The sequence below is a fragment of the Cervus elaphus genome, chromosome 12, assembly GCF_910594005.1.
Source record: "Cervus elaphus chromosome 12, mCerEla1.1, whole genome shotgun sequence".
Lineage (NCBI taxonomy): Eukaryota > Metazoa > Chordata > Mammalia > Artiodactyla > Cervidae > Cervus > Cervus elaphus.
The window spans coordinates 31258064-31283107 of NC_057826.1; the positions used below are offsets into that span (position 1 = coordinate 31258064).

The following is a 25044-nucleotide window of genomic DNA, read 5'->3' on the forward strand; positions in this document are numbered from 1 at the left end:
AGCATTTATCATTTTTATATTATACTCAAATCTCAGGCTCATGTCAACTCTAAGTTAGTTTATCTATAATCTATAGTAGTACACTAGCTCACCCACATAAATGTACAAAATGCAGTTCTGTCCTCAGACTACTCTCACTGACCAGATGCTCCCTCTGGGCAAAGAGTAACAACAAAGAACAGCTACTATTTTCTTACCAAAGCAGTATTTTAACTTACAAATATATCATTACTACTAGTTCTTATTACAAACAAATGTTTAAAACATAGGAGAACATGTTTAATGTCACTGTTAACCAGACTGGCAAAAATTTAAGACTAAAAATACATAATGAGGTGTCAGAATCTCATAAAGCTGAAGAGCAATGCTTTAGTGTCTATATATGGACAGGGAGGCCTGGCATGCTGCGATTCATGGGGTCGCAAAGAGTCGGACACGACTGAGCAACTGAACGGAACTGAACTGAGTGTCTGTTTAAATTATAAATGCCTGTGCCTTCTGAGTAATTCCACCCCTCATTATCTTCTATCAGTTCAGTTCCGTTCAGTCACCCAGTCGTGTTTGACTCTTTGTGACCTCATGGAGTGCAGCATGCCAGGCCTCCCTGTCCATCACCAATTCCTGGAGCTTACTCAAACTCATGTCCATCGAGTAGGTGATGCCATCCAACCATCTCATCCTCTGTCATCCCTTTCTCCTCCTGCCTTCAATCTTTCCCAGCATCAGGGTCTTTTCCAATGAGTTGGTTCTTCATATCAGGTGGCCAAAGTATTACAGCTTCCGCTTCAGCATCAGTCCTTCCAATGAATATGCAGGACTGATTTCCTTTAGGATGGACTGGTTTAACCTCCTTGCAGTCCAAGGGACTCTCAAGAGTCTTCTCCAACACCATAGTATCAATTCTTCGGTGCTCAGCTTTCTTTATAGTTCAAATCTCACATTCATACATGACCACTGGAAAACCACAGCTTTGACTAGAAGGACCTTTGTTGGTAAAGAAATGTCTCTGCTTTTTAATATGCTGTCTAGGTTGATCATAGCTTTTCTTCCAAGGAGCAAGCATCTCTTAATTTCATGGTTGCAGTCACCATCTGCAGTGATTTTGGAGCCCAAAAAAATAAAGTCTCTTACTGCTTCCATTGTTTCCCCATTTATTTGCCAAGAAGTGATGGGACCAGATGCCGTGATCTGAGTTTTCTGAATGTTGAGTTTTAAGCCAACTTTTTCACTCTCCTCTTTCACTTTCATCAAGAGGCTCTTTAGTCCCTCTTCGCTTTCTGGCATAAGTGTGGTGTCATCTGCATATCTGAGGCTATTGTTATTTCTCCCAGCAATCTTGATTCCAGTTTGCGCTTTATCCAGCTCAGCATTTCACCCGATGTACTCTGCATATAAGTTACATAAGCAGGGTGACAATATATGGCCTTGATGTACTCCTTTCCCGATTTGGAATCAGTCTTTTGGTCCAAGTCAAACTTCTAACTGTTGCTTCTTGACCTGCATACAGATTTCTCAGGAGGCAGGTAAGGTGGTCTGGTAGAGAGGCAATTCCTCATGGTGCAAAAAAGGATTTTATTCTTTTCATAGTTTGGAGAAAGAAAAATTGGAATCAGTCTAAAAATGCTTCAGTAGGAGAATAAACTAGGGCATACTACATGGTAGATAAAAAGGATATGGTATGTCTTTTAGGATTTAGTTAAATTTTAAGAATCAGATGGCAGAATAACACACATACATACGTCAAAATTATCCACACATGAGCATACACAAACCCTTGTGCAAATGTTTAGCTGCTTAGAAAAAATCTGGAAAGGATAATCTTCCAACTTCTGGGCTTCTGGTCTAGCCAAGATGACACACAAACAAAGGCTGCCAGCTCCCTGTCCCCAAAAATGCCGGAGTAACTACAGAAGTGAGAAGAGCCATGGATTCTGAGAATTAAGTAAAAACTGTGAAAAAACACTGGGAGAGACCAACTGCTAGCGTGACCTGGTGTGTGTGGGGAAAAAAGGGCTGCATCCTGTAGAAGAAGGTGGCTACAGCGGGGTGCAGTGAGATGAATGAATGATGTAAAGAGCTGCTGTCAATTCCTCTTTCCCTCATTAACTGGAAATCATCACTGCTTGCCCCTTAACCTTAAAGATCTTGGCAACAACAATCTAGGCTAGAGATACAAGTGCCCCAGAGTAATGATATTAGGGAGCATGAAGGCCCAGTTGGGGTGAAAAGTTACAGGTGACATCTGACCAGGAACCCATGGGGATTCACTCCTCACTCTGTCCCCCTTTGAACCCGAGGACAGGAATACAAAACCTCTCAAAGAAACTTCTTCCTAAGGGTTTTAAAGACATAACAACCATCAGAAGAACTGAATGGTAGAGTACCGGCAAACAACCGTGGTCACCATCAGGAGTGGTTCTGTGCTGCCTGTGAAGCCCCTTCCCAGAGCTCATCACCTTATCTCCTTATATTCACTTAAACAGACCATGGCCTGATTTTAGTCCTTACCCAATACTAATTCTCAGACAGAAGAGCTTATCCTACTGCCCCCACCCTGGCCCCGGAACATGAGTTCATATAACAAAAGAAACAAATTACTCAAGGAGTAAATGTTAAAAAAAAAAAAAAGTGAAAAACATTAACCATATATACATATACACACACAAAAGGAATAAAGAAAAATACTAACAATGTGAAACAAAAGATCATTAAATAAAAGACACAAGTGAGAATATCCAATATGAATAATATAGAAGTCAGATAAACAGTAGGCTAAAGAACAAACCGGTGGCTGGCAGATCAGATTGAAGAACTCTCCAAGAAGAGAGTAAAACAGACTAAAGAGACAGAAAATCTAAGACACAAACAGAAACAGAAGTATTAATATCTGGAAATAAGTTTTAGCCAGAAAGGGAAGAAGATGAGAGGAAGAAAAAATTGAAAAAGTAGTAGAGATAAATTTCCCAGCATTAGAAAGATGGAAAAGTCTGACAACAGAATGAGTAAATGAACCAATATTATTGTTGGTGGTGGTGGTGGTTAGCCGTCCAGTTGTGTCCAACTCTTTTGTGACCCCACATACTGTAGTCTGCCAGACTCCTCTCTCCATGGGATTTCCCAGGCAAGAATACTGGAGTGGGTTGCCATTTCCTTTCTCTCAAGCATTTTCCCAACCCAGGGATCCAACCTGCATTGTAGGTGGACTCTTTACCACTGAGCCACTGGAGAAGCCCAATCAATATTACTGATTTCCAAAAAGAAGGAAACAGGGATTAATTAGTGGAATTTTAAAATTATGCTGACATTTCTGCTATTTTCTACTACTTTTTGTTCCACTTGTGTGTCTCATTTTCTCTCTCCTTTATCTCTCAGATTTCTGGTCTCTATACTAAGTAGCTTGGTTTCTAGAGTTATGAGAGCACTTTCTCAAACTTAGTAGCAGCAATTACAAATAATATCTTTCCAGTGAAATCAATTTTTAATCAATAGCTAGAAAAGCTGCAGAAAAATTAGTTGTTTTTCAACAAGAAAGAATAAGTTAAACTTACTTTTTTTTCTATTACTAAGTTCCATATCTTTTTTCCTCTATCTTTCCTAAGCATTTAAATCTTTAAGAATAAAAATTAATAGAGAATAAAGCTAGCCATCTCCTTGGATGATATATAGAGTTCAGATCTACGGTTCATCTAAAGACAGTTTCACACCTGTTCAAGCAAAGACAACCAAACACAACAGAAAGAATACTAAACAGAATCAAGAACCCAAGTCCCACCTCTATCATTAACCAGCCTGAGTGACCACACTGTACCTTTCCACCTGGCATTTCCTTAAGCTCCTTAATGTTTCAAATCAAATTCAGTATCTTCCCCACAAAACCTGGCACTCTTCTCTCCGCACTTCAAAGTCCACAACTACACAAGCCCAACTTCTCTTAATCAGTGACCAGTTACTGCCAATTCCGTACTCAAATTTAAATCTCTCTCCTTTCCATTCCTACTTAACTGCCTTTGTTCCTGTTCTCATTCTGGATTACTCCAATGGAGTTCTGACAGACCTCCATCTTTCCCTCACTTGTCCATGGTTCCTGATGCCTTCTTAAATATCTTAACTTGCGAATCCCTTGCTCACAATATCTTAAGGGACTCCAATGGCCTTACCCTGCCTACAAGGCTCTTAATGATTATCTGGTTCAATCTACTTCTCTAGCTATTTGATCAGTTACTGTATGGTAGAGTAACTGTTTAAGCTCTTTTTTCCCTACAGGACTGTAAGCTGCTTAAAAGTAGGGATCCTGCCTCAACATCTTTGTATCTTTTCTGACGCTGTGTCTGGCATATCATAGATACTCAGTAAATGGTTGCAGAAAGAAAGAACAAATGACTGATCCCCACAAACCATTTAAAAGGGCTTCAGCTTATTTCATCTGTAAAATATGAAGTTTAGAACTGATGGCCTAAATTCCTTTCAGTTGTAAAAATCATAACTCTATGGTTTCAGGTTAAAGTTACTACAAGACTGATCCCTGAATAAGCTGAAGTATTAGCATGCTTTAACTAAAAGTACAAATATTTTTGTTATCTTTTTCTTGTATTTAGATCTAACATAAAAAATAATTAAAGTTAAAAAGTACCTCTGAATGATATACGGCTTGCTGTGAAACTAATGATTCTGGGTTTTGTTTAGCAAGAAGAGAAAGAATTGCATCAGCATGAACTTTTCTATGGGGCATCCTAATCACTTGTCCTTCGCTGGGAGGATCATCTTCCTAAATAAAATAAAAAGATAATACAATCAAAAAACAAAAATTAATCCCTCAAACAATCGCATTTTTCATATTAATAATTCATGATTCATAAAACTTAATATGATCATATTGGCACTTTACACAAAGAAGATGGACTCTTTACTATCATTTAGATCTCATTTCTATTCAACTATACTAAAAATCCTTTGTGCTTGCCTCAAATATAATCATCAGTATAAAATAATTTGGTTACATTTGAACTGGCGATTTACTATAAAAGAGGAAAATTAGACCTTCTGTCCCATAAGATTGAGTGACAGTGATTCATAAACATTTTTTTTTTTTTGATTCATAAACATTTTATACAGGACCGTCAAGTTTTTTCTCTCACAGTCTCCTGCTTTCTGTGGATGCAGCACCCAAAGCTATGCCCCAGTGTGGCAATGGGGGTGAAGCACCGCTGCAATGGCGCAACCTGGACCACAGGCAGAAATGAAAACCTACTGAAATATGTTGAGGCACCTACAGACCTTTGACTGCCCCTGTGCCTTTGTGCTGACCTCCAGTGCTTTTGAGGGGGCAGGAAGACCCAGCTTAGACTTCTTGGCACCTCAAAATAGACCAGTCCCCCAAATGAAGGACAGTATAGGCCACAGAACCAGAACACTGGATTCCTTTGTAAATACCAGAATTAACATAACTTTAGACTCCATTAATAGTAATCTTATCTAAGTATCTGATGTTTAATGAAAAAAAGTTTACTAGCTCTGGAGCACAAGCCTTTATCCCCCAGGTGTACACAGGTGAATGCCTACTGATTCATAACTTCAAAGTTAGCCTCAGTTTTTTAAGATTGTATTTCTGCATGTGATTCTATCATAAATTTGTAGCATATCTGATTTTAGGCTTAGCAAAAATATTGAAATTAATAAGTTTTAAATGCAGAAAAAGAAAGATGCTATAATTTAGTCTTGGTTCAGGCCAGCAATTTACTTTGAACAAACTTAAACATGCTTGGCACCAAGATACAGTTCTAAGAAGGGATAAAAATGCCATAATGACATATGAAGTAGGCCAAATATTAGTTTAATGCTTCTCTGAAAATAAAGACTTCTCCTTTAGTCTTCCCCCCAGTATTATTTTATAAAAGTGATTTCCACTCTCTTCAGAATAGATTCAACCAATTACTCATAATAATTACTTTTAGAAAAGTAACTGCCCTATTAAAATCTTATCAAAATGCTCCTTCATTATTTCATACTCCCACATATAGTAGAAAAAACTGTTTTAACACATTTTGAACATATGACTCTCCAGATTAGGCATCTTTCATTACTGTGTCTTCAATAGTGTAAAGATGCTATATGGCCTCTTTCATTTTTTGTTTGCTGGACTTGACAAACTCCAGCCCCTTGCAACTCAAGCTTTAGAATTCAGATAGCCCCTATCATAACTCAAAATTTACAGTTCTTAGCTTGACAGAACTTAACATCAGGTTTCCCTTGTAGCTCAGATGGGAAAGAGTCTGCCTGCAATGTAGGAGACCAAGATTTGATCCCTGGGTTGGGAAGATTCCCTGGAGAAGGAAATGGCAACCCACTCCAGTATTCTTGCCTGGAAAATCCCATGGATGGAGGAGCCTGGCTGGCTACAGCCCACGGGGTTGCAAAGATTTGGACGTGACTAAAGCGACTTAGCACACGTAGCTTAAGTCGATAGCTTAAAATGAAAGGCAAAAGTATTATGTATCCACACAAAAATCTGTCACTATTATAGCTATGTGACACAAATAAGTGATTTAACCTTCTTCAACTCAAAGTAAAATGAGTACTAACATATTTTTAACAAAGGATGTATATCATCCTTTAAGATGCTTTTTGAAAATATAGAGGTTAAGGCTTCTAGCTGCCCACACACATACATGCATACCACATAACACTCATGACCTACTGAATCCACATATCAGAGGGTGGGGCCAAGGACACAGATTTTTAAAAGCTCCACTGGTGAATTTAATATACAGTCCTACTTTACATCACTTGAATGGGTTGCTTTAAAGAAATTCTCGCATTATGATTGTAATGGGATAGAAGAACATGATGTTTCAAAAGTATACCAATCTCCTTCTGTTTTCATCACGATCAAATGAAAAGATTAATGTAACTAGCCTTCTACTTCCAGTCAAGACCAGAAACTTCCACCTGCTTAAAACAACTAAAACATGGACAAAGTTGTGAAAAAATGCATTTCAAAACATGGAGCATCAGTTAAAAAAAACAATGAGCCCTGAGAAATGGGAAACAAATCAAAAGAAGCCTAATGATGGCTCCAGCTCAGGGCTTACAGGTTTCCAGTCTGTGGCACAGGAGGCTGAGCTAAAAAGATGGAGCTGAAACTCCAGGAAAGCCAAGACAGCTAGAGTTCTTAAGACAGACTGCTAGAAAAGTGAAAGCTGCAGAGACAGAACTCTGGAGAACTGCAGACGATTCCCTTTGAGTATTAAGCTGATTACCGACGAGCAGATGCATTTGCGGCACTTACGTGAGACTGCAGCAACAAGCGTCTGAGAAGGGACTGGATGTAACGGTGCCTGCTGTTCACTAACATCACACAGAACAACGGGCGTGGATACTGCTGCTCCCACTGGCCAGGCTGGAAAACCCCAACACTGAGGCGCTGAGTGGAGTACATGAGTCTCCTCTCCACAGTGGGGGACAAGTAGCCCTAGATTGAGTACCACTGTGGTACCGCCTAACAAACCACAAAAGCAAGACTCAAAAGGATGAAACTGTCTCTAAGTACTTCGCCATCTCCTGAGCAATGCTCAGAAATATTTATAGTAATGTAAAAGTGAAGAAAGTGTCGTGTCTGACTCTTTGCAATCCCACAGACTGTACCCTACCAGGCTCCTCTGTCCATGGGATTCTCCAGGCAAGAACACTGGAGTGGGTTGCCATTCCCTTCTCCAGGGGATCTTCCCAACCCAGGGATCAAACCAGGGTCTCCTACATTGCAGGAGGATTCTTAACCATCTGAGGTATTAGAGAAGCTCAGTAATATAAAACATATTATTCAGTTAAATATGAATATAATAAAAACATATTACTCAGTTAAATATAAATATAAGCATATCTTAATATAAAACATATTACTCAGTATTGTATATTACTCAGTAATATAAAACATATTTATAGTAATATAAAACATAGAAGGAAAAGGTCTACACAAGATTTTGGCAGATAACTTAAAAAAAGTTCTTCTTAAAGATTTAACACTTCAGTACTTTTGTCTTGAGAACTCCATGAACAGTATGAAAAGGCAAAAAGGTATGACACTGAAATATGAACTCCCCAGGTTGGTAGGTGCCCGATATGCTACTGGAAAAAAGCGGAGAAATAACTCCAGAAAGAATGACGAGACGGAGTCAAAGCAAAAATAACACCCAGTCGTGGATGTGATAGGTGATGGAAATAAAGTCCAAAGCTGTAGAGAGCAATAGTGCATAGGAACCTGGAATATTAGGTCCATGAATCAAGGCAAATTGGAAGTGGTCAAACAGGAGATGGCAAGAATGAAGATTGACATTTTAGGAATCAGTGAACTAAAATGGACTGGAATGGGTGAACTTAACTCAAATGACCATTATATCTACTACTGTGGGCAAGAATCCCTTAGAAGAAATGGAGTAGCCATCATAGTTAACAAAAGAGTCCAAAATGCAGTACTTGGTTGCAATCTCAAAAATGATAGAATGATCTCTGTTTCCAAGGTAAACCATTCAATATCACAGTAATCCAAGTCTATGCCCTGACCAATAATGCTGAAGAAGCTGAAGTTGAACAGTTCTGTGCAGATCTATGAGAACTTCCAGAACTAACACCCAAAAAAGATATCCTCTTCATTATAAGGGACTGGAATGCAAAAGTAGGAAGTCAAGAGCTACCTGGAATAACAGGCAAATTTGGCCTTGGGAGTACAAAATGAAGCAGGTCAAAGACTAATAGACTTTTGCCAAGACAACGCACTGGTCATGGCAAACACCCTCTTCCGACAACACAAGAGAAGACTCTACACATGGACATCACCAAATGGTCAATACTAAAATCAGATTGATTATATTCTCTGCAGCCAAGATGGAGAAGCTCTATACAGTCAGCAAAAACAAGACTGGGAGCTGACTGTGGCTCAAATCATGAACTCCTTATTGCCAAAATCAGACTGAAATTGAAGAAAGTAGGGAAAACCACTAGACCATTCAGGTATGACCTAAATCAAATCCCTTACAATTATACAGTGGAAGTGTCTAATAGGGATTAGATCTGATAGACAGAGTGCCTAAAGAACTATGGACGGAGGCTTGTGACATTGTACAGGAGGCAGTGATTAAGAACATCCCCAACAAAAAGAAATGAAAAAAGGCAAAATGGGTGTCTGAGGAGGCCTTACAAATAGCTGTGAAAAGAAAAGAAGCAAAAGTCAAAGGAGAAAGGGAAAGATATACCCATTTGAATGCAGAGTTCCAAAAAATAGCAAGGAGAGATAAGAAAGCCTTCCTCAGTGATCAATGCAAAGAAATAGAGGAAAACAATAGAATGGGAAAGACTAGATCATCTCTTCAAGAAAATTAGAGATACCAAGGGAATATTTCATGCAAAGATGGGCACAATAAAGGACAGAAATGGTATGGACCTAACAGAAGCAGAAGATATTAAGAAAAGGTGGCAAGAACACACAGAAGAACCATACAAAAAAGATCTTCATGACCCAGATAACCACAGTGGTGTGATCACTCACCTAGAACCAGACATCCTGGAATGTGAAGTCAAGTGGGCCTTAGAAAGCATCACTACTAACAAAGCTTGGAGGTGATGGAATTCCAGTTAAGCTATTTCAAATACTAAAAGATGATGCTGTTAAAGTGCTGCACTCAATATGCCAGCAAATTGGGAAAACTCAGCAGTGGCCACAAGACTGGAAAAGGTCAGTTTTCATTCCAATCCCAAAGAAAGGCAATGTCAAAGAATGTTCAAATCACCACACAATTGCACTCATCTCACATGCTGGCAGAGTAATGCTCAAAATTCTCCAAGCAAGGCTTCAACAGTACATGAACCGTGAACTTGAACAAATGTTCAAGCTAGATTTAGAAAAGGCAGAGGAACCAGAGATCAAATTGCCAACATCTGCTGGACCATTGAAAAAGCAAGAGAGTTCCAGATAAACATCTACTTCTGTTTATTGACTACGCCAAAGCCTTTGACTTTGTGGATCACAATAAACTGTGGAAAATTCTTCAAGAGATGGGAATAACAGATCACCTGACCTGCCTCCTGAGAAATCTGTATGCAGGTCAAGAAGCAACAGTTAGAACTTTGACAAAGACCAACAGACTGGTTCCAAATTGGGAAAGGAGTATATCAAGGCTGTATATTGTCACCCTGCTTATTTAACTTATATGCAGAGTACATCAGGTGAAATGCCAGGCTGGATAAGGCACAAGCTGGAATCAAAATTGCCAGGAGAAATATCAATAGCCTCAGATGTGCAGATGACACCACCCTTATGCCAGAAAGCAAAGAAGAACTAAAGAGCCTCTTGATAAAAGAGGAGAGTGAAAAAGTTGGCTTAAAGCTCAACATTCAGAAAACTCAGATCATGGCATTCAGTCCCATCACTTCATGGCAAACAGATGGGGAAACAATGGAAGCAGTGAGAGACTTTATTTTGGGGGGCTCCAAAATCACTGCAGATGGAGACTTCAGCCATGAAATTAAAAGACGCTTGCTCCTTGGAAGAAAAGCTATGACCAACCTAGACAGCATATTAAAAAGCAGAGACATTACTTTACCAACAAAGTTCTGTCTAGTCAAAGCTATGGTTTTTTCCAGTGGTCATGTATGGATGTGAGAGTTGGGCTATAAAGAAAGCTGAGCACCAAAGAATTGATGCTACGGTGTTGGAGAAGACTCTTGAGAGTCCCTTGGACTGCAGGGAGATTAAACCAGTCCATCCTAAAGGAAATCAGTCCTGAATATTTATTGGAAGGACTGATGCTGAAACTGAAGCTCTGGTATTTTGGCCACCTGATGCCAACAATCAACTCATTGGAAAAGACCATGATGCTGGCAAAGATTGAAGGCAGAAGAAAGGGACAACAGAGGATGAGATCGTTCGATGGCATCACCAATGTGATGGACATGAGTTTGAGTAGGCTCTGGGTGTTGGTGATGGACAGGGAGGCATGGTGTGCTGCAGTCCATGGGGTTGCAAAGAGTCGGACACGACTGAGCGACTGAACTGAAAGATTAACATATAACTACCACATTATCCATCCATTCCTCCTTAAGGTATTTGTCAAAGAGAAATGAAAGCATATATATACAAAGACTTGCACACAGTGTTCACAGCAGCTTTATTTGTAATAGTCTCAAACTGGAATAAACCCAAATGTCCATCAACAGGTGAACAGACAAACAGTGGTACATCCATACAATAGAGCACTACTCAGCAATAAAAAGGAATGAACTATGATACAAGCTATAACCCAGATAAATTTCAAAATAATTATGCTGAGTTAAAGCAATCACACACAAAAAAAGAATACATGCCATGTGATTCCTTTTATATAAATCTAGAAAATGCAAACTAATCTATAGTTACAGAAAGTGAATAAGTGGTTGGTGGGAGAGGTATAGAGGATGAGAAGAATGATGAAAGATGAGAAGGAGGGACAATGAAAGGCACTGAGGGAAATTTTGGGAGTGATGGATGATGAGTATGTTTATTTTATTAACTGTGATAATGGCTTACAGACGTATACATATGTCAAAAATTATCAAGTAAGTTTTAAAAGCAACAATATTAGCAATGCTTAGCAAAGACTATGGATAAATGTGGGCTTCACTGGTGGCTCAGAAAGTAAAGAATCTGCCAACAATGCAGGAGACCCAGGTTCATTCTCTGGGTCAGGAAAGATCCCTTGGAGAACAGACTGGCTACCCACTCCAGAATTCTTGCCTGAAGAATTCCATGGACAGAGGAACCCAGCATGTAGTCCATGGGTTGAAAAGAGTCAGACACAGCTGAGTAACTAACAACACACATACACACACGCACAGATAAATGTAGATGAAAGCTGAGCACAACAACCCTTCCTCACTTAGGTTGTTTGAAAACATAAAAACTAAAGATTTCTATTCCTTAATAGTTTTCAAAAGAAAATCCCTATTATAATTTCTGTGTGGTATTTACATTATATAACATATAACTTGATGTATATGTAAAAATACATTTTTAAATGCCTATTTTTTGTCTATAAAGCTAAATAATAACCAGGAAGAGTTAGTACCCCTTGGTCCTATTTCAGTAATTCTTTTAAAACTAACTAAATTCAATTATTTTTTTAGCATAAAGAATTATAATCATGATTAGGGAAAAATAACAAATACAAGAGAGTTGTTTTCAACATTGAAGGTCCTGCCTGCAACACTATAAAGGCATTTACAATATCTCCATGTGACAATGTACACTGAGACTTTCATTATCTAATTACATTAATTGCATGTTTCAACTACTGGAGCCACAGGGGTTAACAATAATTTTCTATTTATTCTTACGATTACAATAATGAAATATATAGATATGATAATAAGATGTATAAGAAACTTTAAATTCCTTCATTCATTTTTTTAAAAATTTTATGACCATAACTCAAATATTTGAGGAAAAACCCTGATCAGTTGCAGCAAGTTCATCAGGATATCTTTTATGTCAGAATTCAAAGTGAAGTGAATCATTTCTTACCATTTCGAGGGCATCTTTCAAAGTACTGGATAAGCTATCATTTAAGCTTGCCAGATACAGTCCTTCATCTCCTAAAACTAGAAATTAAAAATGCAAAAATTTAGAAAAAAGAAGAAGCAAATTAGTAAATAATCTCACCATAAAGTTGTAAAACATTACACTTAAACAATAAAAATACTGACAAAGTTCATAAATCATAATTCACAAGCTAAAACACATCTGCCAATGCAAGAGACATAGGTTTGATCCCTGGGTTGGGAAGATCCCCAGAAGAGGACACGGCAACCCACTCTAGTATTCTTGCTTGGAGAATCCCATGGACAGAGAGGCATGGAGGGCTAACAGTCCATAGGGTCACAAAGAGTCAGACGCAACTGAAGAGACTTAGCATGCATGCACGTTCAGTCTCACCAGTTCTTTAAAAAGTATATTTTATAACAAAGATGAAAAAAAAAAAAAAAGATGAGTGAGATTTACTTCACTTACCAGCTTGGCAGAAATTAAAAAAAGCTATAAATATCAACTGGAACTATGAAACTGAAAAAGAGGAAATACTCCTATATACTATTGATACAATTAAAAACTGATTAAAAACTGATTCAACTTTCTGGAGTGCATGTTGAAAATGTATTGCTATTTTAAAGGTGCCTACTCTGACTCAGCAATTTCACTTCTAGGCACATATTTTAAGGAAGCTATCAATTATATATTAGATATATAATATATGTTAAAGGATAGTCAGTGGAGAACTATGTATGGTATGAAAACACTGAAAACAATCTAAATGCCCACCAGTAGGGCACCACTAGATCAATGTAAACAATCTAAATGGCCAGTCACTGAAAAAAAGAGGTAGGACTATATGTATTAGTATAGGAAAATGTCCACAATGTATTTAAGGTTAAAAAAAATTCAGGTTTCATAACAGTATGTATAATATGACCCTATTTTTAAAGGTAACATACAAATGTATTTAGGTACCTATATACGCATATTTAAAAAAAGACTGGAAAGTATACTGCAAACTTTTAAGAGTGATACTTCTGGAAGGTGGGATTTATGAGGGAGATTTTAGAGTCTGAGGTTAAGGTTTAGAAAAGTTAACTTGCAGAGTCCATATTCTTTCTACTATACTATGTTAAATCTTAAAAACTAAGTAAAAACATTTCACACAGAAAAGTATTACTTAGGAAGGATCATAATTTAACCAGTGAAATCAACTGATACAAGTTAACTTACTCTTAGGAGCCACTTTGTGACCACAGTTAAATAAGATCTCTCCTTCAGAGATGGGTCTATCTAAGGTTTCCGTCTCAGAGGCAGTAACACTCAAGGTACTCTCCACAGTGGAGGAATCTGAACTTGGCATCTGTATGGGGGAAGGAGCCTTGATACCAGCAGAGAGTGGCATAAGGGCAACTGGCTTTGGAGGAGCAAGCTGAGCAGGGAAGTCCTCGCTCTCAGGTTCTTCATCCTTGGCCACAGACATTACACTAAGAAGAAAGAGACATGGTTTGAATTTATCAGGTTGGTGAAGGCCGATATTCATTTTCATATAAGAAAATAGATCCAGGGATTTCCCGGGCAATCTAGTGGTTAAGACACCATGCTTCCACTGCAGGGGGAAAGGGTTTGATCCCTGGTCAGAGAACTAAGATCCCTCAGGCCACACAGTATAACCAAATAATATGAAAAAAAAAAAATAGATTAAAAAATACTGTCTCCTTTAGACATATTTTATATTAACATATAATTAACCAACTATAATTAACTATAACTGTAATTAACCAACAAGACCTATTTTTTCAAAATCATCTTCATGTTTTACTCTCTTGATTAGAACTTTCAAGATGGTCCTGATCATCTTGAAAGTTCTACCATCCCTAAAATAAAGCTTATAGGGGGATACATGGTAACATAAAACTTAACTGATCATAGTAAATGAAGAGTCACATTGGGGAAAAATCATATTCTATTTTATTAACAATATTATAGATATCTTCATTTTAATCTGTTTCGCCCCAAAATTAATCTGATTCCCCGTCAAATTTAACCTGTTTCCCCCAAAATTTTGTTTTAATAAAAAGAGAACTGAAGGAATAAATTTGGTAAAAACTTAAAATTTATGAAACTTCTTCCTATTATAAATTAGCTCATGAATTATAAACTTTTATCTATCATTTCTGATGTTTTCAATAGGTCATCTAAGTCAGCTTAAGGTAAAATGTGTAGTTGCTAAAGGTGAATATAGTATCATTTACATGGCTCTTGGGTGAAGCTCTTCTTGAAGAGAGTTGGGATTCTCTTCTGCCAGTGGCAGGTCTCCATCACTCCATGGCTTGGGAAGCTCTGGGCTTGACACCTTCAATTTATCAACTGAAGTCTCTGACAAAGTTGGGGTAAGAGCTGCTGCGGGGGGAGGTGTGGTCGTTGGGGTGACTGCTGGGGTATTAACAAGTGTGATGGCAGGCATATCATTTCCTAAAGGTTGTTTTAAAAAGAAAGAAAGAGTCAATTAGAAGTCCACAGGGAAGGCAAGATACGTTGTTTCAGATAGCCTTTAACATTTTGGCATACAAATAATGGCAACAATAATTAATAATTAAGGCCCTTAATGAGAAAATTCCCAAATTAGTTTAGTAAAGTACAAAAAAATAACCTTGAAAAGACTTCAGTTTCAACATTACCATGAACTCAAAACAATCTAAATATGTCTACCAGATCATATACTTTAAAAAGTGGAAACCAAATCCTCAGTTTTCCTTCCAGCAAAAGTGATTTCCTGAAACTTAATCAGCAACAGCTATGTGTATACTAATCTACAAAGACTAATACAACAAACCATACAAACAACATAGTTGCAAAAATTAAAACTGAGTTATAGAAATAAAGTTTCTACCTTCTTCAGCCAATATTTCTTTCATGGGAATAGCTACATCGTGATCTGAAACACAGGGAGAAGAATCTGGAGTTTTTACCAACAGGTGCTCCTTAGGAGGTGATGAAGGCGAATGAGGAGGAGTTGGCTGTGGGGTAGCCAAGGGGGTGCACACTCTTGCCTAAAATAAAACAAGATAAGTAGTGCTTGTAATTCCAAAATAAGGGCAATTTGAAAAATAAAATGATCTCATTCAAAGTTACATAAAATTTAAATGGATGGGGGGGTGAAAAATGGAGTCCTCTATATTCTAGCTATTTGTTTCAGGACTAGCCTGAGGAAGCCTCAGACAACTGAAACAGCTCTACCTCAGAATTAGGCTCCCAAGAAATCTAAGGCCCCCTTATCTAATACAGAGAGGAAAACAGCTGAAGATCAAACCCATACACAAGCTAGGTAAACCAAATAGCAGAAAGAAAGCATTTTAACTAATTCATAAGATATCAAAAATCAGCCTTTTGGTACAAAAGAACAGAGCTTACGAAAAGCAATGGAAGGATAAGAAGAAGTAGGGGGGAATAAAATGAAGACAATGTAGAGAAGAAAACTATTAGAGAAGGGAAAAGCAAAAACTTTAAAATCAATTTGTTAAATAAGTAAATAAAATAATTCAAAATCCAAAAAGATGATAGTGAAAATTAAGTCTCCTTTCCTATCCGTGTCCTATCTAACTAGTTCCCATCCACAGAATTACCAGATACAATCTTGTCATTTTTTTTATATCTAGAATTTTTAAATTTTTTATATAATTTTTATAGGTCACACTAGGTTTACAGTTATTACAAAATATTGGCTATATTTCCACTTTAAAAAATTTAATTAAAATGCAAGTGATTTACAATGTTGTGTTAGCTTTAGGTGTACAGAAAAGTGATTCAGATTTTTTTGCATTATAAAAAACCTTTTTCAGATTCTTTTCCATTATAGGTTATTGCAAGATACTGAATAAAGCTTTTCATGCTATATAATAGGTCCTTGTTTATCTATTTTATATATAGTAGCTTATATCTGCTAATCTGAAACTCCTAATTTACCCTTCTCCACCTTTCCTCTTTGGTAACCATAAGTTTGTTTTCTATATCTGTAAGCCCTCTAAGTTCATTTGCATCATCTTTTTAGATTCCACATATAAATCACATCATAGGATATTTGTCTTTCTCTTTCTGACTTACTTCACTCAGTATGAGAATCTCTAGGTCCATCCATGTTGCTGGAAATGGCAACTTTGTTCATTTTTATGCCTGAATGCCTAAATAGTATTCCATTGTACATATAAATCACATGTTTATCCATTCATCTATTGACAGACACTTAGGTTGTTCCCATAGCTTGGCAATTATAAATAATACTGCTGTGAATATTGGGGTGCAAATTAGTGTTATTGGTTTTTTTGAATATATACCCAAAAGTGAAACCGCTGGGTCATATGGTAGTTCTATTTTTAGCTTTTTGAGACTTAAGTCATTTCATGTTGTTGTTTAGTCGCTCACTCATGTCTAACTCTGACCTCATGAACTGGGCTCCTCCAGGCTCCTGTGTTCATAGGATTACTGGAGTGGCTTGCCGTTTTCATCTCCAGAGGATCTTTCCAAACCAGGGATTGAACCTGTGTCTCCACGTCTCCTGTACTGAAGGCAGATTCTTTACCACTGAGCCACCAAGGAAGCCAAGGTCATTTCATATATGTACGTGTGGAATAAATTCTCAGAGGTGGGACTGCTTGATTAAAGGGCTAACAGAATTCTTAATTTGAATACATACTGCCAAATTTCCTTTTAAAGAGTGTCATTTTACACTAACACCAGAAGGTATGAGAATTTATGCTTCCTAAAGGTTTGTTGAACAATGGCATTAATCAGACTTTGAGTTTTTCCAATCTGATTCGTAAAAATGAAATTTCAATGACTTATGATTTTTTTTTTCCTTACTATCAGTGAGACTGACCACCCTTTGCTATGAATGTGGGTCATTTGTATTTCCTTTTGCTTTGTGAACTGTCTAGACATGCCTTTTCTCTATTTTTCTACTTGTCTTTTCCCTTTCTAAAACATACTTTTATAGTGGGGTGATTGGTCTTCATTCTGTATTTTGAGTTGCAAATTGATATATAATTTAAAAATCATGAAGCATATTAAAAATCCTATCACACTGGAATTCCCTGGCTGTCCACTGGTTAGAACTTGGTGCTTTCACTGCTGGGGCCCAGATCTGATTCCTGGTTGAGGAACTAAGATCCCATAAGCCACGTGATGCAGAAAAAAGAAAAAAATTCCATAGCACTGCTTAATATTTTGCATATTCTTAGCTTTGTTTTTTAAGTGAAAGAAATACACTATATGTTTTATTCTTCTTAACTGCATAAGCCAATAGCATAAGAGTGCTGTTTTCAAATATAACGCTACTGACTCTTCATCATGAGAAATTTATTCTACTAGTCTTGGTAATGGGTAATAATTATAAACAATTAGTTATTGAGTATTTACCAAGTTCCAGGCACTAGGTTAGTTCTTTCATACATCATTTCATTGAATCTTCCACAAAATCTTGTGTATTATGGCTCAACAAGATACAGTATCATAAAGATGTCAATTCTTCCCAAATTAAACCGACCAAAACTGAATTAATTCTCACAAAAATCCCAACAAAATATTTTATAGTACTTGAAAACTAATTTAAAATATTTATCAAAGATTAAACGGCCAAAAAAGTCATGACAATTCTTAAGATAAGGAACAATATGCCAATGGAAGATGAGAACTTGGCCTCTTTAATATTCAGAAAGCAGATTTTGGTAAAGCTGTCATTATTTAAATTCTAAAACTTTATCTCTAGTATAAAGTAGATCTCAAAACTAAAGTAACAGAACTGAGGGTTCAAATTCAAATCTTCCCAGCTCCAAAGTTCATGCTCTTAACAATTACATATATTTCCAATTTATACAGCTTTTTCTATGTTTTTTCATTAAATTACCCTTGTAAAAATATATGGAATATATGGGCAGAAGACAAAGTTAATTAGTACAGACAGAATCATAACCCTGGCAACATCTGTACTACATACATTACTGATGAGTTAATAAATAAAGCATAGAACAAAACTATGTATCAAATCTCTGGCACACTAATAACACTATACCAATTACCTGACATGAATTTCCATAAAATTCAAAGATGTAACTTTATGTGTATACTTTAAATGAGTCAGTTTAAATGTTTCACCAATATAAAATGATGTCTTTATTATCTACAGGATCAGAATTGACTATGAAGTTTTAAAGAGTTGGTAATACAGAGTACATTCTGGTTTTGCAAAATTTCTTTTTTTTTTTTGGTTTAAAAAAAAATTTTATGCAATTCTTAAAGGTTACAGTCCATTTACAGTTCATACAAAATACTGGCTATATTCCCTGTGCTGTACAATACATCCTCTTATTAATTTTTAAATTTTTAATGAAAGGATTATTTTACAATATTGTGATGGTTTCTGCCATACATTAATACGAGTTGGCCATAGGTATCCATGTGTCCCTCCCTCTTGAGTCTCCCTCCCCTCTCCTTCCGTGTCCCACCCCTGTAGGTTGTCACAAAGCATCAGCTTTGAGCGCCTTGGTCATATAGCAAATTCCCACTGGTGATCTATTTCACATATGGTAATGTACAATGCATCCCTGAAGCCTGTCTTAAACCCAGTGGTTTGCACCTCCCACTCTCCTACCTGGATACTTCCTCTCCTCCCCGCCCAGTGGGAGCGGTTTTGTGTAATCCCATGTTGCTATAACAGATTAGAAACTCTATTTAACATAGAAAGATTCATTAAACAATAACAGAAATGCTTAAAATATATATTTTTTTTATATTTTCTTCTAAAGATTAAAAATATCAGTTTATGTAAGAACCAAAAGCAATGCATGCGATTGTTAGCTATATCTTGAATTTAAAAAGAAAAAAGCTATAAGGATACTTTTGGAACAACTGGAGGAATTCAAATATGGACTCTATATTACATAGTATTAACATATTCATGTTAAACTGGGGGGCACAATAATGGTATTTTGGATATGTAATAAAGAATCTTAATTCTTAGGACATACTGCTGATGCTTTTAGAAGTAAAATATCATGATATCTACAACTGTCAGATGACTTTTAAAGAATATATAGGGACATCCTTGGTGGTCCAGTGGTTAAGAATTCACCTTCCGAGGGGACAAACGTTCAATAACTTGGTTGAGGACCTAAGATCCCACATGCTGCAGGGCAGCTAAGCCTGTGCACCACAACTAGAGAGCCAGCACACCCTAACTATTGAGTCTATGGGCTCTAGAGCCCGTGCTCCACAACAAGAGAAGTGCACGTGTTGCAATGAAGACCCAATGCAGCCAAAAAAAAAAAAAAAAAGAATATATAATACACAACATACAAAGACAAAGAAAAGGTGTCAAAATGTTATCACTTGGTAAGTGTAGATAAAGTATACACAGGTGTTCACTGTATTATACTTTCTAAGATTTTAGAGTTTTTAAAATAAAATACTAGGGCAATTTTTATTGTAATCATAGCTATAATAAACCAATCTCCACCACAAACTATGATCTTATGACCCAATTTAAAATCTGTCCATTTTACTGTTCTTTAACGAAAGTATTAAAAATTGACCAGGACTTCAAGTCATGAAAAAGAGTCACACCTACCGGCAAGTATGTTTCACTTGTTGAAACATCCCCAGAAACACCTGTAACAACCGGACCTGGCTTCTTTGCTTCTCTGTCACCGAGCATGACAGCAATGGTCTCAGCAAGAGCTTCATTCACAAAATGCCTGATCATGTCTGAATTCACAGGAACCCCAGCATCGACAAAAAGCTGGAGGGCACCACTGCTTGTTCCTTCCACTAAAAAATGAAAGAATTTTACAGTAAGTGTGAAAGAAACATGCTTGCATTCTAAGTCTTAATTCTTATAATTTTAGAGATGTGAACACATGTGTATGAGATGGTGTAACGAGGAATTAAATGAAAATACAAAATCTACTTACTATGCAAGACAATAAGATGGAAACTCACATAATGAACATCGTCTCTAAAGAAACTAAATAGGGGAAGAAAACATTCAAATGAAAACTTACTTATATGGCCTCTTCCCTAACACTACAAAATTTAGTGATTAAAAAGCCACTTTAAAGGTTTTTATCTGAAAAAAATCCACATTTCCAAGAGAAGGGGATCAGGAAACCCTGTGATAGATCCTGACAAAACACAAGGACTATAGGGAGATATTTAAAGAAATGGCAGCTTCTTCATAAAAATGAAGACAAACCTTACTTCCTTCTAGTTTCAGATACATCCATTACTAACACTATAGATAGTCCTCCTCAAACTTTTAATATAGTTTAGGGGCTTGATGTCAGCAACTCTATAGGTATATTAATTTTCCAAATGGATTGTAATTTTCACTTGTATGAATATAGGACGTCAGTAAAATGTCCTAAAGAGACTTTATTAGGCTTAAAGTGACTACATCTCTAAATCTCTGTGTGGAAAACATGTAAACAGTGATCAATACAACTTGATGGAAATATGACCTCTCAAAGAGTACTCCTTAATTAGTACAACTATGGCAGCATTACTCAGAATTCCCTAAAAGGTAGGTACAGGTATCTTGGGATCACTTGTTGAGAGGTAAATAATAACAATTTACTTTGGAGCTACCACAGCAAAGACTACCATAATCCCAAGCCTAAATTCAAAAATATATGTCAATATGTCTCCTTTTTAGTTCCTGTAATTCACTGTTTCGACACGATCAAAAATCAGAACATCTCTGTTATAAAACCTAAAAGCCCTACTCAAGTATAGGAAAACCAAAGCGAACATACATGTTTTTAAAGAAAACACAACAGAATCTAAATACCCTCTATATTAGACCATCTTTCCTTAAGGTGACAAAGCCTGAATTAGTTCACTGAAACCACTACCTGACCCATGTGATGGACTGTGAAGACAGTTTGACTTTACAGACAAACAAAGGCTCAGAGAATTTAGCACCACCAAACCAGCTCTTCAACAAATGCTAAAGGATCTTCTCTAGACAGGAAACACAGAAAAGGTTTACAAACTTGAACCCAAAACAACAAAATAAATGGCAATGGAATCATACTTATCAATAATTACCTTAAATGTAAAATGGGTGGAATGCCACAACCAAAAGACAAAGACTGGCTGAATGGATACAAAAACAAGACCCCTATATAAGCTGTCTACAAGAGACCCACCTCAAAACAAGGGACACTTACAGACTGAAAGTGAAGGGCTGGAAAAAGATAGTTCATGCAAATGGAGACCAAAAGAAAGCAGGAGTAGCAATACTCATATCAGATAAAATAGACTTTTAAATTAAGGCCGTGAAAAGAGATAAAGAAGGACACTACATAATGATCAAAGAATCAATCCAAGAAGAAGATATAACAATTATAAATATATATGCACTCAACATAGGAGCACTGCAATATGTAAGCCAAATGCTAACAAGTATGAAAGGGGAAATTAACAGTAACACAATAACAGTGGGAGACTTTAATCCCCATTCACACCTATGGATAGATCAACTAAACAGAAAATTAGCAAGGAAACACAAACTTTAAATGATACAATGGACCAGTTAGACCTAATTGGTATCAACAGGACATTTCACCCCAAAACAATCAATTCCACCTTTTTCTCAAGTGCACACGGAACCTTCTTCAGGATAGAGCACATCCTGGGCCATTAATCTAGCCTTGGCAAATTCAAAATAATTGAAATCATTTCAAGTATCTTTTCTGATCACAATGCAAAAAGATTAGATGTCAAATACAGGAAAAAAACTATTAAAAATACAAACATATGGAGGCTAAACAACACTCTTCTAAATAACCACCAAATCACAGAAGAAATTTTAAAAAATCAAAATATGCACAGAAACAAATGAAAATGAAAACACAACAACCCAAAAACTATGGGATTCAGTAAAAGCAGTGCTAAGGGGAAGGTTCACAGCAATACAAGCTTACCTCAAGAAACAAGTGAAAAATCAAATAAATAACCTAACTCTACACCTATAGCAACTAGAAAAAGAAGAAATGAAGAACCCCAGAGTTAGTAGAAGGAAAGAAATCATAAAAATTAGGGCAGAAATAAATGAAAAAGAAACAAAAGAGACCATAGCAAAAATCGACAAAGCTAAAAGCTGGTTCTTTGAGAAGATAAATAAAATAGACAAACCATTAGCCAGCCTCATCAAAAAAAAAAAGGAGGTGGGGGGGAGAATCAAATCAACAAAATTAGAAATGAAAATGGAGAAATCACAACAGACAACACAAAAATACAAACGATCATAAGAGACTACTATCAGCAACTATATGCCAAGAAAGAGGACAACTTGGAAGAAATGGACAAATTCTTAGAAAAGTATAACTTTCCAAAACTGAACCAGGAAGAAATAGAATATCTTAACAGACCCATCATAAGCATGGAAATCGAAACTGTAATCAGAAATCTTAAGCCCAGGACCAGACAGCTACACAGCTGAGTTCTACCAAAAATTTAAAGAAGAGCTAACACCTATCCTATTCAAACTCTTCCAGAAAATTGCAGAGGAAGGTAAACTTCCAAACTCATTCTATGAAGCCACCATCACTCTAATACGAAAACCAAAGATGCCACAAAAAAAGAAAACTACAGACCAATATCACTGATGAACATAGATGCAAAAATCCTTAACAAAATTCTAGCAAACAGAACCCAACAACGTATTAAAAAGATCATACATCATGACCAAGTGGGCTTTATCCCAGGAATGCAAGGATTCTTCAATACTCACAAATCAATCAATGTGATACACTACATTAACAAACTGAAAGATAAAAACCATATGATTATCTCAATAGATGCAGAGAAAGCCTCTGACAAAATCCAACATCCACTTATGATAAAAACCCTCCAGAAAGCAGAGAGAGAAGAAACATACCTCAACATAATAAAAGCCATATATGATAAACCCACAGCAAACATTATTCTTAATGATGAAAAATTGAAAGCATTTCCCCAAAAGTCAGGAACAAGACAAGGATGCCCACTCTCACCACTACTATTTAACATAGTTTTGGAAGTTTTAGCCACAGCCCAGAGCAGGAAAAGAAATAAAAGGAATCCAGATTGGAAAAGGAGAAGTAAAACTCTCACTATTTGCAGATGACATGATCCTCTACCCTAAAGACTCCACCAGAAAATTACTAAGCTAATCAATGAATATAGTAAAGTTGCAGGATATAAAATTGACACACAGAAATCCCTTGCATTCCTATACACTAACAATGAGAAAACAGAAAGAGAAATTAAGGATACAATTGAATTCTCCATTGAAACGAAAAGAATAAAATACTTAGGAATAAATCTACCTAAAGAAACAAAAGACCTATATATAGAAAAATATAAAAAACTGATGAAAGAAACAAAGATGACACAAATAGATGGAGAAATATATCATGTTCATGGATCAAAAGAATCAATATAGTGAAAATGAGCATATTACCCAAAGCAATCTATAGATTCAATGCAATCCCTATTAAGCTACCAATGGTATTTTTCACAGAACTAGAACAAATAATTTCACAATTTGTATGGAAATACAAAAAACCTCAAATAGCCAAAGCAATCTTGAGAAAGAAGAATGGAACTGGAGGAATCAATCTGCCTGACTTCAGACTATACTACAAAGCTACAGTCATCAAGACAGTATGGTACTGGCACAAAGACAGAAATATAGATCCATGGAACAAAATAGAAAGCCCAGAGATAAATTCACACACCTATGGACACCTTATCTTTGACAAAGGAGGCAAGAATATACAATGGAGAAAATACAATCTTCTTTAACAAGTGCTGCTGGGGAAGCTGGTCAACCACTTGTAAAAGAAAAAAACTAGAACATTTTCTAACACCACACACAAAAATAAACTCAAAATGGATTAAAGATCTAAATGTAAGACCAGAAACTATAAAACTCCTAGAGGAAAACAGGCAAAACACTCTCTGACATAAATCACAGCAGGATCCTCTATGAACCACCTCCCAGAGTAATGGAAATAAAAGCAAAAATAAACAAATCAGACCTAATTAAACTTAAAAGCTTTTGCACAACAAAGGAAACTATAAGCTAGGTGAAAAGAAAGCCTTCAGAATGGGAGAAAATAATAGCAAACGAAGCAACTGACAAAGAATTAATCTCAAAAATATACAAGAAGCTCCTGCAGCTCAATTCCAGAAAAATAAACAACCCAATCAAAAAAGAGGCCAAAGAACTAAACAGACATTTCTCCAAAGAAGACATACAGATGGCTAACAAACACATGAAAAGATGCTCAACATCACTCATTATCAGAGAAATGCAAATCAAAACCACAATGAGGTACCATCTCACGCCGGTCATAATGGCTGCCATCAAAAAGTCTACAAACAATAAATGCTGGAGAGGGTGCAGAGAAAAGGGAACCCTCTTATACTGTTGGTGGGAATGCAAACTAGTA

General features: G+C 36.5%; 1 protein-coding gene across 7 annotated transcripts in view; it reads right to left on the bottom strand.

The window, feature by feature from the left end:
* The window catches only part of KIAA0586 (KIAA0586 ortholog), a 114712-nt gene that overhangs the window by 41888 nt on the left and 47780 nt on the right, over positions 1-25044 (bottom strand). For 5 of the 7 annotated variants that reach the window (XR_006343881.1, XM_043919336.1, XM_043919338.1 and 2 more), the window contains 6 exons: positions 20175-20374; positions 15447-15606; positions 14809-15028; positions 13787-14040; positions 12548-12624; positions 4631-4765 (listed from right to left, as the gene is read on the bottom strand). Coding sequence is in view for 6 of the 7 variants with exons in the window: in XM_043919336.1 (XP_043775271.1) it covers positions 4631-4765; positions 12548-12624; positions 13787-14040; positions 14809-15028; positions 15447-15606; positions 20175-20374 (1046 nt within the window). In the remaining variant the exon portion in view is untranslated. The remainder of the gene's footprint in view (positions 1-4630; positions 4766-12547; positions 12625-13786; positions 14041-14808; positions 15029-15446; positions 15607-20174; positions 20375-25044) is intronic. The other 2 variants (XM_043919340.1, XM_043919339.1) reach the window with 1 other exon arrangement.